This window comes from Bos indicus, chromosome 7 (genome assembly GCF_029378745.1).
Source record: "Bos indicus isolate NIAB-ARS_2022 breed Sahiwal x Tharparkar chromosome 7, NIAB-ARS_B.indTharparkar_mat_pri_1.0, whole genome shotgun sequence".
NCBI classification, from domain to species: domain Eukaryota; kingdom Metazoa; phylum Chordata; class Mammalia; order Artiodactyla; family Bovidae; genus Bos; species Bos indicus.
Window position 1 is genome coordinate 60619597 of NC_091766.1, and position 15610 is coordinate 60635206.

Below are 15610 nucleotides of genomic sequence, written 5' to 3' on the forward strand. Positions count from 1 at the left end.
TGGCTTGGTAAAAACGAATTATTGTTCCTTATGTCTGTTTATCCCTCCCTGCTTCAGTGTAAAATTGGGGAGGACTTTTAATGAGACTCCATATACGTTAAAACAATGGAATAATACAAACGATGGTTAAAAAAAAAAAAACTTTCCTTGACAAGGAAAGTGTATTTATAAATAGGCAATCAAGGCCAGGGGAAAAGAGAACGGAAATCTGTGGTCCGTAGGTGAGCTGCCTGGGCCGAGAGCCCTCAGAGAAATAGTGCTAAGGCTGGGACTGGAAGCCAGAACTTCTGGCTCCCACTGCAGTACTCCCTGGACATCAAGCACCACGAACTTAAGAGAATGGGTAAGTTGACCACTTGCCCAGGCAGTGGCTCGTGACCTTCTTGGGATCACTGACTCCTTAAAAACCTGAGTCTCCTTCCCAGGTTTCACACATAACCTTACATAGTTTCAGATTTGACAGCAGGATGAAGCATTCCTGCTGTGAGGAATGACTGAACGCTGGCCCTCAGGCTGCACTGTTTCAGAGCAGTTTATTTGCTTTAAAGGGAGGCAGCTGGTGAAGGAGTGTTCCTGCTCTGAGTTGAGACAGCGTCCTGAGGCCCCTAGCTGCCTGATCTCGCACAGTCTTTACCTATTCCAAGGCCCTGTTTTCTTTGTAAACTGGAGGAAAGATTGCTTCATCTTTCATATTGTTGTCAGACTACAGATGAATATTAAGTCCAGTGCCTGACAGTAATGGATGATCAATAAAAAGGCTGGTGCACACAACCCAGTGAGTCAAAGCCATGCCATTTAAGAAAGGGTGATGAACTGGGGAAAAATGGGCTGTATCCAAAGTAAAAGAAAACAAAAGTTACAAGTTAAAAATTTACAAATGTAAAGTCAGCCCTATAGTGGCTTACAAATGACTGCACATACCTTGGTGATGGTAACCTAAATAAGAGTGCACCTATTTAGAATAATCCTTCCCTGGTAGCTGGCTCAGTGGTAAAGAATCTGCCTGCAATGCAGGAGATACAGGTTTGATCCCTGGGTCAGGAAGATCCCTGGAGAAGGAAATGGCATCCCACACCAGTATTCTTGCCTGGGAGATCACATGGACAGAAGGGCTTGGCAGGCTACAGTCCATGGGGCCACAAAAGATCAGACAGGACTTAACAACTAAACAACAAATTTAGAATAATGTACTATACTCAATATTTGACCCAAGGTCAAATGCTGAAGGTAGAAACCAGCAGACATTCTAACAAGGACTGTTTATTGGGCCTCACATGCCCCTTTTGAATGGAGCCAGCATCTGTATAATTGTTTTTAAATGAGAAAAAAGAGGAGGACATACATGGGAAGCGGGGCTCCCCCCTCATCTTGCCCACCAATGGAGGCTCAGCTGAGTTTCTGCCAGGGTACAGGAGTTACTTGGCAGTTGGCTCAGATCCCTCTTGGATCAGTAGCTTGCTGTGGAAAACAGTGCCTTGGTTGATTCTGCTCTAGAACAGATAAATGGCTTTTTATTTAACTGATCAGGGAGGGTGGTTGTTTGGGTGCTGTAACTGAAGCAAAATGGCTTTTGCTGAGCTTGATTGTCCAAAGCCTATTGACAGGCTTAAGCTCTTTAAAATCTATGGATCCAAAATTATGAGGACAGGGCCTGGGCAATTTATCTATAAAAGGAACAGCCCTTTCAAATACCGTGTTGTTTCCTTTCTCTACCATTTTAGGCCTTGCAAACAGAGGCAGGGAAGTATGGCTTAGGGCAAATAGCTGTTGTTTAATTTGGGTTAAGACACACACTACCTGTATGGTGGTTACATTCCTCACTGTGTATTTATAAAGGGCAGTTTTTCCTCAGGGAGAGAGAAGGAAAGAGAGAATGTGTATGTGTATGCCTGGACTGTGTCTTGTCCACTCTCTTCTTCACCCCCAATCAGTCATTTCTCAACCCAGAGAAGTCCTTTTTCTGCAAGCTTGGTGAATTTGGCAAATTCCTTACCATGGCATCCCACTCCAGTACTCTTGCCTGGAAAATTCCATGGATGGAGGAGCCTGGTAGACCCCAGTCAATGGGGTCGCTAAGAGTCGGACACGACTGAGCAACTTCCCTTTCACTTTTCACTTTCATGCATTGGAGAAGGAAATGGCAACCCACTCCAGTGTTCTTGCCTGGAGAATCCCACGGACGGGGGAGCCTGGTGGGCTGCTGTCTCTGGGGTCGCACAGAGTCCGACAGGACTGAAGTGACTTAGCAGTAGCAGTAGCAGTTACCTTGCTGGCTCTGTTGCCTAATTTTGTTTCAAAATAACTCTCTTAGAAAGGTTTTTTTTTTTTTTTAATTTGATCTTTAGGTTCCAAACTCTTGGTGCTCTATGGGACAACAGAGCACATATACTCATTCACTTAGACAAAGTTTCTTATTTGAAGGCAGTCCATGTACACCTTCTTTACAGGGTACATGGGCTCACCCTGTACGGAAGGGATGTGCCTCTTCAGACTCACTGACTTCCTTCCTTCAACTATTCCTTAAGAGGACAAGAGTAAGAGCAGACCTTCTTAAGAAACTATAGCTCACTTGCATCAGAATTACCAAATCAATTCATGATGGCTTGTCAAAATGCCCCATCTGTGACCTACTGAATCACAGTTGTCAAGAGCTGAGCAGGAATTTGCATGCCTCTTAAAGAAAGAAATTATGGTTGCTGCAGAGAAGAATGAGGGGAAGAGATAGTTAGAGAATTTGGGATGGACATGTACACACTGCTATATTTAAAATGGATGACAACCAGCGAGGACCTACTGTATAGCTCATGAGAGTCTGCTCAATGTTATGTGGCAGCATGGATGGAAAGGGTGTGGCGGAGGGAGAATGGATACTTATATACATGGCTGAGTCCCTTTGGTGTTATCTGAAACTATCACAACATTGTTAATCAGCTAAACCCCAGTACAAAATAAAAATTAAAAAGAAATATACAACAACAACAACAAAAGAATTTGCATGCTTAGTAAGTGCACCTCTGGTTGCTTATGTGTGGGTTGGAGGTGGAGACTATTATTTACATACATCTGTATTTTTTGTCTAGTTATATAATAAATGAGAACCTCTTTTGTAAATTTTTTTTTTTTTTTTGGTCATGTAGCGTGGCATGTGGGATTTTATTTCCGCATCCAGGGATCAAACCCGTACCCCTTGCCATGGAAACTCAGAGTCTCAACCACTAGACTACCAGGGAAGTCTTTTGTAATTTAAACAAACAAAAAATTCATGATGGCCAAAGAAAATATATTGATGGCAGATAAACACTTGGAAAGACGCTAAAGATCATTAGGGAAATGAACATTAAAACCACAAGCAGATAACCCTTCATGCAAAGACTGGCTACGTCAAGTGTTGTTGAGGTTATAGAACTCATACACTGCTGGTGGGAATATAAAATGGTACAACCACTTTTTAAAAAGTATGACATCTTTTAAAAATATACATCAGGACTCCCCTGGTGGTCCAGGGGCTAAGACTCCATGCTCCTAATTCAGGGGGCCAGGGTTCAGTCCCTGGTCAGGGAACTAGATATCACCCGCCACAACTAAGACCTGGCACAGCCAAATAAATAAAATGAATACTAAAAAAAATACACCTATCTTGTAATCTAAACATTGCATTCCTAAAAAAAAAGTGACAAACGTTGCATTCCTAGGTCCAGCTTTATTGTAATAGAGAAACAAGAACCAACCAAATTTTATTCAGTGTGTAGATAACTATGGTATATTTATATAATGTTATACTACTTGCCAGAGAAGGCAATGGCACCCGACTCCAGTACTCTTGCCTGGAAAATCCCATGGATGGAGGAGCCTGGTAGGCTGTAGTCCATGGGGTCACTAGGAGTCAGACACGACTGAGTGACTTCACTTTCACTTTTCACTTTCATGCATTGGAGAAGGAAATGGCAACCCACTCCAGTTCTTGCCTGGAGAATCCCAAGGACAGGGGAGCCTGGTGGGCTTCCATCTATGGGGTCGCACAGAGTCGGACACGACTGAAGCGACGTAGTAGTAGTAGTAGTAGTAGTAGTAGTAGTAGTATACTACTTGCAGGAGAAAGTAATGAACTATTGATACATGCTATAACATGGATGAATGTCAAAATAATTTTGCTGAAAGGAAAAAGCCAGATAAAGCATATGTATCGTATAATTACAATATAAAATTCAAGGGGAGTTCTTCTACCTTACCTCAAACTTTGTGGTGGTTTCTAAGAGTTGTGTGTCTAAGTTCACTTGTAACAGTGTCATTGGCAATTTGATCACTGTTCTGCCAGTGTTCATCCAGGTCATTCATTCATTAATTCAATTAATTGAGCATCTAGAGCATCTACTGGGGAAGGGAGTGGTTCCTTGGAAGGGAGATGGGAGTCAGAGAAGACTTGTCTTGGTTTCGATAGAGAAGTAAAACAGTCACTTTTATGAAAAACATAAAGAATGACCACTGCACTCTGGTGCTATGCATTGGTCAGGAGGCTGTTGTACTGATTCAGGAGAAAGGTGGTAGAGGTTTAGATTCAGGTGGTCTCAGAGATGGGAAGCACTAAAAGAAATAATAGATATCCTTAAAAAAGCAAGGAAGATCCCAGAGGTTGACACTGATCAACACTCTTTGAATTGGGTATTTTATTGGTTTTTAGTCCATATTACTGTCCTATTGCCTCCCCCTCTCCCCCAGCCGCCATGACCACATCTTATGCCATTATCTCATCTTATTCCTTATTTGTAAGGATTTCATCAGAGATCAGCAATAACTTCCTAGTCCAGTTCCACTAGCTTATGGTATTCCTTTGCTCTACTGATCTAGTCGACTTTCATGAAAGGAATGAGGATAGTCTGGCATGACCTGTTTGTCTTTTTTCTGTTAACCTGTGGTGGCTCCAAGTGATCTCTGTTTCCCTTTCCAAGGGCTGATAGACTGTCTGTTTTATTCGAGTGGCAGAAACCCAACTCAGAGTGGGTTAGGCCAAAGTGGGGTGGGGAATGAAAATGTGTTAGCTCATATAAAAAAAAAAACAAACCCAAAGGGAATCATTCTCCATCATGGCTGGATTAAGCAATGCTTTCAGGGCTCAGTCTCATGGTCTCTCCATCTCTCAGCTCCGTTTCATTGGTATTAGCTGCATCGTCAGTCATACTCTGCTATGTAGTTCTTATTATAATCATCATGATTAGGTGCTTTCACCATCTGCTTCAGTGTGATCAGCCAAGTGTCTTTAGATGTCATTCCTCTGATCCACGGTCATGCTAATCTTTCCTGTTTAACAATAATAGTAACAAAAACAACAGCTACTGTTATTGAAAGCTTATTACATAACAGGCACTCTGCTAAACACTTTACGTGGATTCTTATGAAATCTTATAACAACCCTATAAGGAAGGTTATTTAGTTATCCTAGGAAGGCCACATGGATTGATCGCAGAATCAGAATTTGAAATCAGGTTTTTTAGCTCCAGGGTCTGGGCTCCTAATCTTAAAAGAGTGACCCCTGCAGTCACTCTTTAGGGCTAAGAAGAGGAAAACAAAGTCATCAAACAATGTGCCTAGTTTTTACTTTTTCTGAACATGAATGTTAAAATTTAGTTGGCAATCATAGTAGGGGCAGAACTTTGGAATTACAGAATTAGTTTTGTTAATCCCAGATCCTTCTGGGTTTTAGAGTTCTGGAAGTTCTTTGTACAGGACCCTCCACTCTGACTCTTGTATAAATGAGGCTCATTAGCCAGGATCCCTCTGTTGCCATTCTCATTTCTATAGGTATTTCCTCCCTTTATTCTTCAACAGTCTTTTGTTAGTGTGTGTTTAACTTTTTCTTTGTTAGCCTGCCCATGAGCCCTAATCCCTAGAGGTTTTATATCTATTTTTTTCCCCCTTGAATGTTTAAATTGACCTCCCTCTCTAACTTGAGGTGGAAGACTGATGGATGTTCATCTTTTCCTGCCATGACATTTTTACTTTCTGAAGGAACTTTTAGGGTGAACTTTCTTCTGGGACCTGCTTACTTCCATTTCTCCATTCACTTCTGACTGGTCAGAATTAGGTTCAGAGTATCATTTCCCTTGTTTGTTTTGTTTTGTTCTAATATTTATTTATTTGGCTGTGCTGGGTCTTAGTTGCAGCATGTGAACTTCTTAATTATGGCATGTGGGGTCTAGTTCCCTGGCCAGGGATTGAACCTGGGCCCCTTGCAATAAGAGCTTGGAGTCCAACCACTGGACCGCAAGTGAAGTCCCTCATTTCCCCTGGTACTTCTATCTTTAAAGGGGTGAAATGACCAAGATGTCCATCTACTCAGTCCCTCTGCTTTTAGTGGAATGAACCTTGGAACAAATAACCAGATATTTTAAATGCCCTACCCTTATTGTAGAACCCCCTTTCCCCCCTTTATTTGTATCCTCATAACCCAGAAAAATCCTTAACAATAGGATTTTTGGAAATAGCTGCTCCAAATATTTGTTGAATGAATGTGTGAATGCCCAAATTTTCTGTGCCAGTGTGTACAGAGGAGGAGAGAAGAGAAGAGAATTAAATGTTTTATCCTATCCTAGATTCAGATGCCATCACTGCATAACATTCAACAAACACTTTTCTTTTGGTACCTACTGTGTGCTAGACTGGGGCTTCCCTCATAGCTTAGTTGATAAAGAATCCTCCTGCAAAGCTGAAGACCTCAGTTTGATTCCTGGGTTGGGAAGATCCGCTGGAGAAGGGATAGGCTACCCACCCCAGTATTCTTGAACTTTGCTGTGGCTCAGCTGGTAAAGAATCCTCCCGCAATACGGGATACTTGGGTTTGATCCCTGGGTTGGGAAGATCCCTTGGAGAAGGGAAAGGCTACCCACTCCAGTATTCTGGTCTGGAGAATTCCGTGGACAAAGAGTCGGGCATGACTGAGCGACTTTCACTTCACTTCACTTCATGTACTAGAGTGATTTTATCTTTAGTTCTTAATTGTCTATCACAGGACATCAAGGAGATCTCAGAACTGAGCATAGACTAGACTCTATTGAAAGGCATATTTTCCCAAATGTATTCTCCAGGACAAGCCTCTTTATCAGACCAGACCAAGAAGTAGAAGAGAGACACCCATCCTGCTCTCCTAGGCTTTTAAGCTGCATTTGCAAAGATAGTGGCTAACTTAAGCTATCTAATACTTTGTTTATTTAACTTTTTATTTTGAAATAATTATAGGTCAAGAGCGAAGTTCCAAGGATAGTATGGAGGTTAGGTATATCTTCACCAGGTTCCTCCAGTGGTTACATCTTATTTCAATGTAACATCATGTCAAAACCAGGAAGTTGGCTTTGATATAATTCACGTGTTTAATTTTAGATGTCCTTTTATCACCTGTAGATTTCTGTAACCACCACTTCAATAATACAGATGTATTCTATCACCAGGAAATTCTCCCTGTGCTATTCTTTTATAGTCACACCCACCTCCCCTCCACCAACATCTCTAACCAGGCGATCTCTACTCTGTTTTCTCTATCATTTTAGATGTTTTATAAATGAAATCACACAGTAAGCTGTTCAAGTTGGTTCTTTTCAGGCAGCATGATACCCTCAAGAACCATCCAGTTGTTGCAGTCTATCAGTAGTTCATCCCTTTTTATTTCTGAGTATTCTGTGATACTGGATATACCACTTTTTTTTTTTTTTTTTAGCTATCCTTACCTATTAAATCCCCCTATTAAAGCAACATTTTGATTGTTTCGTTCTTAGCTTTTACAAATAAAACTTCCTCAAACACTTGTAGACAGGTTTTTGTATAGGCGTAAGTTTTCATCCTCTGGAATAGATGCCCTGGGTGCGACTGCTATTAAGTGTATGTTTTAGTTTTTAAAGAAACAGACAAACTATTTTCCAAAGTAGCTGCACCATTTTATATCCCATCAGCAACGTACAAGAGATGCAGTTCTCCACATCCTTGCCAGTGTTTCCTAATTTGATGGGGTAGGTAACAGCTTTATTGAGTTATAATTCACATCATATAATTCACCCATTTAAAGTTGTACAAATCAGTGGTTTTTAGTATACTTGCCGAGTTGTGCAACCATCTCCACTAATAAATTTAGAACATTTCACCATCCCCAGAAGAAATCCAGCCACTACACTCCAAATCATTATGCTTTCAGCCCTGTAAGCTACTAATCCATTTTCCATGTCTATAGATCTGCCTATTCTGGACATTTCATAGAAACAGAATCATCAAATACGTGGTCCTTTGTGACTGACTTCTTTCATTTAGCGTAATGTCTTTAAGATTCATTTATTGTAGTCATAGCGCATATTAGTACATCATTCCTTTTCATTGCCAAATAATATATAATATTTTTAAAGAAATAAAAATGTGCTTCTTTCCATTACATGGGATATAAACTAAGAGAACAACAAGATGCTGCTCTGAGAGAGTGTCCCAGGCCTGGTGGGAGGTCTAGATTGCAATTACTGTAAGTGCTATTTTAAATATTGAGCAGTTCTCTCTGAAGTATTACTTACGGCTTTTGTATTACTTACGGCTTGAAGTATTACTTATGGCTTTTGTATTACTTAAGGCTTGAAGTATTACTTATGGCTTTTCCTTCTGGAGAAGGAAATGGCAACCCACTCCAGTATTCTTGCCTGAAGAATCCCATGGACAGAGGAGCTTGGTGGGCTACAGTCCACGGGTAGCAAAGAGTCGGACACGACTGAGTGACTTCACTTTCACTTTCACTTTGTTAATTTAGCAACAGTTCAGAGTAGCCTTAATAGGTCTCCTGAAATCCTGTCGGAATCTTTCTAGAGAAGCAATGCTCTGGATGATAAATGTCAGTGATTCAGGCCAGGGACAGGTTAGTGGGCCACAGGCAGCATTCAGGAGCTGGACTAGAGCTATGCATCAGACAGGTATGTTCCAGGCTCTTCTGGGCCTTCTGCCTTCTGAACAACCTTGCTCTTGCCAAGCACCTGTATAAGTTATCTGATCCATGGGTCAGTGTCAGGACAGAAACTTCTGCTACTAATACATGAAAAGGAGCATTCATGTATGCAAATACATATTCATATATGTATCAGCATTGTGAGACAGAGAGGAAGACACAATAAATGGGTGCTCATCTTGTCTCCAGGAGCTTAGTGTCTAGATGAGGCATAGCCCTAGGTAACCCGAGTACAAGGCTGAATGGGACACATGCCACTTTAAATATTAGGAACTATTTCGTCTGTTCAGAAAACAGCAGAGAACAAAATAACAAATGCCCATGTTCTTACTACCTAGCTTTGTTTAATTTTGGCATTTTTGTCATATCTGCTTTAGTTTTTTTTAAAAAAATAGAACATCTTAGATATTCAGCAATGAAAAGGAAGGACCTATTAATAACATACAACAGCTTACATCAATCTCTAGGGAATTATGCTGAGTGAATAAAGTGAGTCCCAAAAGGTTATATATTATGTAATTCACATATAGATACTCTGTGATTTACATACATTCTTTTTTTTTTTAATGAAATTTTATTTATTCATTTATTTTGGCCACACTGCCCAGCTTGTGGGATTTCAGTTCCCTGACCAGGGATTAAACTCCTGCCAGGCAGTGAAAGCACCAGTTCCTAACCACTAGACCACCAGGGAACTCCTTACATACATTCTTTTTTTTAATTTTATTTATCTTTTTAATTGGAGGATAATTACTTTACAATATTGTGATGATTTTTGCCATACATCAGCACTGCATACATTCTTGAACTGATGAGAGTACAGAAATGGAGAACAGATTCTTATTTGCTGGATATTAAGGATGAGATCAGAGAAGGCAATGGCAACCCACTCCAGTACTCTTGCCTGGAAAATTCCATGCGTGGAGGAGCCTGGTAGGCTGTAGTCCATGGCGTCGCTAAGAGTCAGACACGACTGAGCGACTTCCCTTTCACTTTTCACTTTCATGCATTGGAGAAGGAAATGGCAACCCACTCCGGTGTTCTTGCCTGGAGAATCCCAGGGATGGGGACGCCTGGTGGGCTTCCGTCTATGGGGTCGCACAGAGTCGGACACGACTGAAGCGACTTAGCAGCAGCAGCAGCAGCAAGGATGAGATGGGGCTGCAACCAAGTGGGTAAAAAGGCAACATGAAGGAAGGATCCTCAAGAAAGAACTGTTCTGCATCTTGGCTATGTTGGTGTCAGCATCTTGGCTGTGACAGTGTACTGTAGTTTTCCCTGATGATGTCATTGGGGAAGTTGGGTAAAGGGCACATAGAACCTCTGCATTATTTCTTACAACTGTGTGTGAATCTCTGGTTATCTCAAAATTAAAACTTTAACTTAAAAAGCCTCTCCCCTTTGATACTCTTCCCAATTCCATTGCTCTAGCTCCCTTTGCAGAGGTTACTTTTATCCTGTGTTGATGGAAATAAATCAATAAACAAAATATAATAGGAATAAGAAGAAGTTTTATTTGAGCCCAACTGAGGACTTTAGCCTAGGAGACAGCCCCTCAGATAACTCTGAGGAGCTGCTGCAGAGAAGCATGGTTTGCAGCACAGTTTTACATTATTATGTCAGAATAAAGAACATCAAAGAGGTCAGGAATATACTCCTTCAAGGTTACAGAAAAAACAGATCAGTGGCTTCCCTGGTGGCTCAGTGGTAAAGAATCCAACTGCCAGTGCAGGAGACACAGGTTTGATCCCTGATCCAGGAAGATCCCACATGCTGCAGAGCAGCTAAGCCTGTGCACCGTAACTACTCTAGAGCCTGGGTGCCGCAACTAGTGAGGCCCACGTGCCCCAGAGCCTGTGCTCTGCAACAAGACAAGCCACTGCAGTGAGGAGCCAGAGCACTGCAACTAGAGAGTAGCCCCCACTTGCCACAACTAGAGAAATGCCCCTCGCAGTGAAGACCCAGCACAGTAATAAATAAATAAATTATTAAAGAAAAAAGTCCAACAGATCAGCATGTTCACAGTAAGTCAGTATGACCTTGGCTCCTGGGGAGGGAGTCTTATCATCGAAGGCATACCAACATTGGTATTCCAGGAAAGGAGGCATTTAATCCTTAACATAGACATTCTTTACTTGTGGTCATTGTGCCATTTTCTTCAATAATTAAAGCAGATATGACAGTGTATGTCTGAAAAGTCACAAACAGCCCATTTTAGGTAGCAGAAAATCAAGTTAAATCATGTATAAGCCAGAATGACTTCCCTATACCTCAATATGTGAAAATTTCTTTAATTACCTGGATTTATTGCTAATTACATCTACAAAATATTTAATGCCTATGCTACATGTATTTGTCCCTAAACAAAATCTAGCATTATTTCACATATTTTAAACTTTTAAAAACTTTTTAATTTTTTTTCCTTTTACATTTTAAACTTTCAAGAAATAGTATTATTCTGGCTTCCCAGGTAAAGAGGGTAAGGAATCTGCCCACAGTGTGGGAGACCCAGGTTAGATTCCTGGGTCAGGAAGGTCCCCTGGAAAAGGGAATGGCAATCTACTCCAGTATTCTTGCCTGGGAAATCCCATGTACAGAGGAGCCTGGTGGGCTATAGTCCATAGGGTTGCAAAGAGTCGGACACCACCGAGCAACTAACACATACACTGTATATCCTTCTGGGACTTGCTTATATATTTTTTTTTTCCTGTTTACAACATCTGTGAGTATATCCATGTTGATACATGAATCAATAGTTTTTTTTTACTGTTCAGAATTCTATTATGTGATTATACCACAAGTTATTTATTCACTTGCATTGAGACATTTATGTTTTTTTCTGATTTTTTGTTATTTCATCAGTACTGCAGTGAACATTCCCATCTATATTTCTTGTGTGTATATGGAGAAGTTTCTCAGAGGTGGGGGTATATCCAGGAGTAGCACTCCTTGGCCTGATAGTTTGTGAATTTTCAACTTTTCTAAATATTGCCAAGTTGCTCTTTAGGGTGGTTGCAACAGTTTATATCATCATATCAGTATATGAGATTTCCCATTCATACAGAGTCACCAACATTTTATTTTCATATTTTGCTGATCTCTTCAACATAGAATGGTATCTCGTTATGTTTCTGTTTGCTTGATTTTGTTTTTGGCTGCACTGCATGGCTTGTGGGATCTTAGTTCCCTAACCAAGGATTGAACCCGGGCCCTCAGCAGTGGAAGCTCAGAGTCCTAGCTGCTGAACCCCCAGGGAATTCTTAAATTCTTAGTTAGTTCTTAAATATATTTAGATAAAGCTTTATCATTTTCTCCATAAAGATTTTGTACACCTATTATTATTATTTTTAATTGTATGTGTGGCTTATGAGATCTCAGTTCTCCGACTGAGGACTGAATTCAGGCCATGTCAGTGAAAACCTGGAATCTTAAGCACTAGAACGCCAGGGAATTCCCCATCTTTTGTTAAATTAAGATATTTAGGAAGGAATAAATAACACGTTGTTATTGAATCTTTTTATTCTTATGCTGCTATTTTTCTTTAAATGAACTCTTGAAAATTGTTGTTGATTTGCACAGGAATATAATTTATTTTGGAATATTGATCTCCAGCAAAATTGAGAAATTCTCACTTTTTCTTATGTTTAATTGTTCAGTTTAGTTCAGTTCAGTTGCTCAGTCGTGTCCAACTCTTTGCGACCCCATGGACTGCAGCATGCCAGGCTTCCCTGTCTATCACCAACTCCCAGAGCTTACTCAAACTCATGTCCATTGAGTCGGAGATGCCATCCAACAACTATCTCATCCTCTGTCGTCCCATTCTCCTCCCGCCTTCAATCTTTCCCACCATTAGGGTCTTTTCCAGTGAGTCAGTTCTTCGCATCAGGTGGCTAAAGTATTGGAGTTTCAGCTTCAGCATCAGTCCTTCCAATGAATATTCAGGGCTGATTTCCTTTAGGATCGACTGGTTGGATCTCCTTGCAGTCCAAGAGACTCTCGAGTCTTCTCCAGCACTACAGTTCAAAAGCATCAATTCTTCAGCACTCAGCTTTCTTTATAGTCCAACTCTCATATCCATAACATGATTACTGGAAAAACCATAGCTTTGACTAGACGGACCTTTGTGGGCAAAGTAATGTCTCTGCTTTTGAATACGCTGTCTAGGTTGGTCATAACTTTCCTTCTTCTGTTAGGTGCGTACCACTTCTGTCCTTCATTATTTAATTTTTAGTTCACTTCACAGCAGTGTGTGTGTGTGTGTGTGTGTGTGCGTGTGCGCTCAGTTGTGTCCAACTCTTTGCAGTCCCATGGATTGTAGCCCGCCAGGCTCCTCTGCCCATGGAATTTTCCAGCAAGAATACTGGAGTTGGATGTCATTTCCTACTATAGCGGCTCTTCCAAACCCAGCGATCTAACCCACATCACTTTTGTCTCCTGCATTGGCAGGCGGATTCTTTTCCACTAGCATCACCTGGGAAACCTCTTCAAAGCTATAAAAGCATATAATTTAAAGAGATGGATAGTTCTACATTTGTGATGAGAAGGAGAAACAGGTAATTCTGTTGTACAGTGTTTGTTATAAAAAACACCTTGTCCTCTTCTCTTGCCTTCTCCAGGCACTACCAGGCAGTTCCTACTGTTGATTTTAGCTGATTGCACACATGTACTGTTCCTTCTTGAGCAGTACAATTTAGGCATTGTTCTTTGATTCTCACTATGGAGGATTAGACTTTAGCTCTTTTTGACTCCTTCTCCAACACCTTGTCCTCTCAGTACATAATATGAATTAGATCACTTGCATTATTACCTGCGTAGATTCTATTTATAGTTGAATCAGGTAGTGACGCATAATTACTTTTATCTTTTCTGCACAATCTTGTTGAATAATTTTTTTGTTTGTTGGTTTATTTCTTAGTTTCACCATGTATTGTCTATGTAATTGCCTAAATAAGGACCATATTCTCTGCTGTTTCAGTAAATTTGTCCTCAAGACATTCTAGTATCTAGCCCAGACTTTTTGCTGTCTGTCCCCAACAGTCAAACTTAGGATTTCTTTTGATCTATCTTGGGAATTTCCTTGGTCTCTCTCACATATTAGGTTACCAGTTTCCTGTATCTCATGTCTTTTTTTGTGTGATTTATTTCTTTATTTTGGTAGAACATAGTTTCCTGACAAGGAAACTATAAGGTAGATTCTCCAGGCCTTCAGGATTCTGAAATTTCCTCCTAGTGTGTTTAGATTTGATTTTTTTTAAAAAAAAACTTACCCTGCTTGGGACTTGTACTTCCCAGATCTAACCAATAATATCTTTTATAAATTCTGGACAATTATTAGTCTCATCTCTTCATATATTGCCTCTTCTCACTCTCTTTATTCTTGTCCCCTGGAACACAGAGTTGGTACATGACCTTATTTCAGTATCCACATCCCTTAATTCTCTTTCGTATTTTGCATGATTTTCACTTTCTTTTTAGCAGTCTGGATAATTTCTTCATATCTATCTGCTCCTTTCCTATTTCTCTTTCCTAAATATTTAAAGTGTCCATTTAGTTTTTAATTTTGAAGACTAAATTTTTAACATCTGTAAGTTTTGCTTGGTGCTTTAAAAAATCATACAGGTCTTTATTTTTTGTGTGTCTTTTCTTTTCCTGCTTATTTTATAGTTTCTGACGGTTTGATTGTCTGATGTTCTGGGGATCTAATCCTGCTCTTGCTGTCTCTGATGATGCTCACTTACATTGGAGTTCTTGTAATTTTGGATTTTAAGCTCATCTTCAGGACAGGGTTATCTCTTGGAGTACCATGTGGCCTAGATTAAGAATGTGTCCTCCTGGAGACATTTTAGTTTTTCTGTGGGTATTAATACTAGCATTAGTCCAGGACTTCTTTTTTGTTGTGGCATATTTCTCAGCATTGAGTTCCTTGGAACACATGTGTAGTATACATTTGAACCTGCGATCCAGTGAAAGCAGGCCTGTTATGAGTTTTCAGAAAGAACTTTTCCTTTACTCAGGACCCAAGTCAAGATGAAGAAACATCTTTGTCATTTTCTGTGTAGGTAGAGGGGCATTTCTTTTCTACTCCCCCATTTCTCTAGTGTGCTTGAGGAAAGGAGCTTGTTTCCTGATTCTCCCTGGGCACTAATGCCCAAGTTTCTGAATCACTGAGCTGGGCAGTGCTCTCTTCTTTGCCCACCCTGTCCACTTTGGCTACAGCTGCATCAGCTTAGCTGTTCCTGCTCTGGTTTTCCATTCCCTCTGGTTGGGGATCCCTGCTGATTTCCTTTACTTTCTTGCAATACTTGCCATCCAGTGAAAAGGCAGTTTGTTATAGCTGATCTTGCATTTCTAGGTGTTTTGTAGTAGGGAGATTTTTCTTTTCCATAGTATTGCCATTTGTACTTTTTAAACTTAGAGATGGAAGAGAAAAGAACATCTGGCTGGGAGGATCAGGAAAGGCCTTAGAGATGAATGTCAGAGCCTAGAGGCATGGGAGGGGTCACAGCAGGTGCAAAAGCACAGAGGCAGGAAATGACTATGCAGGAATGGAGAAAAGCCTGTGACTTTCTTTCACTGGAGTGTCAGGGAAGAGGAAAAATGAGGCCAGAGGCAGAGGATACCAGATCATAAGCTTTGTTTCAGGAAGTT

At 40.6% G+C, this 15610-nt stretch overlaps 1 protein-coding gene across 3 annotated transcripts in view; it reads left to right on the top strand.

The window, feature by feature from the left end:
- The window catches only part of ARHGEF37 (Rho guanine nucleotide exchange factor 37), a 57130-nt gene that overhangs the window by 544 nt on the left and 40976 nt on the right, over positions 1-15610 (top strand). Inside the window, exon 1 of one of the 3 annotated variants that reach the window (XM_070793840.1) lies at positions 106-343. The exons of the other annotated variants lie outside the window; for them this stretch is intronic. Within the exon in view, the coding sequence (XP_070649941.1) occupies positions 340-343 (4 nt within the window). The 5' untranslated portion in view covers positions 106-339. Of the gene's footprint in view, positions 1-105; positions 344-15610 lie in introns of those variants that run through there. 3 annotated transcript variants of the gene reach the window in all.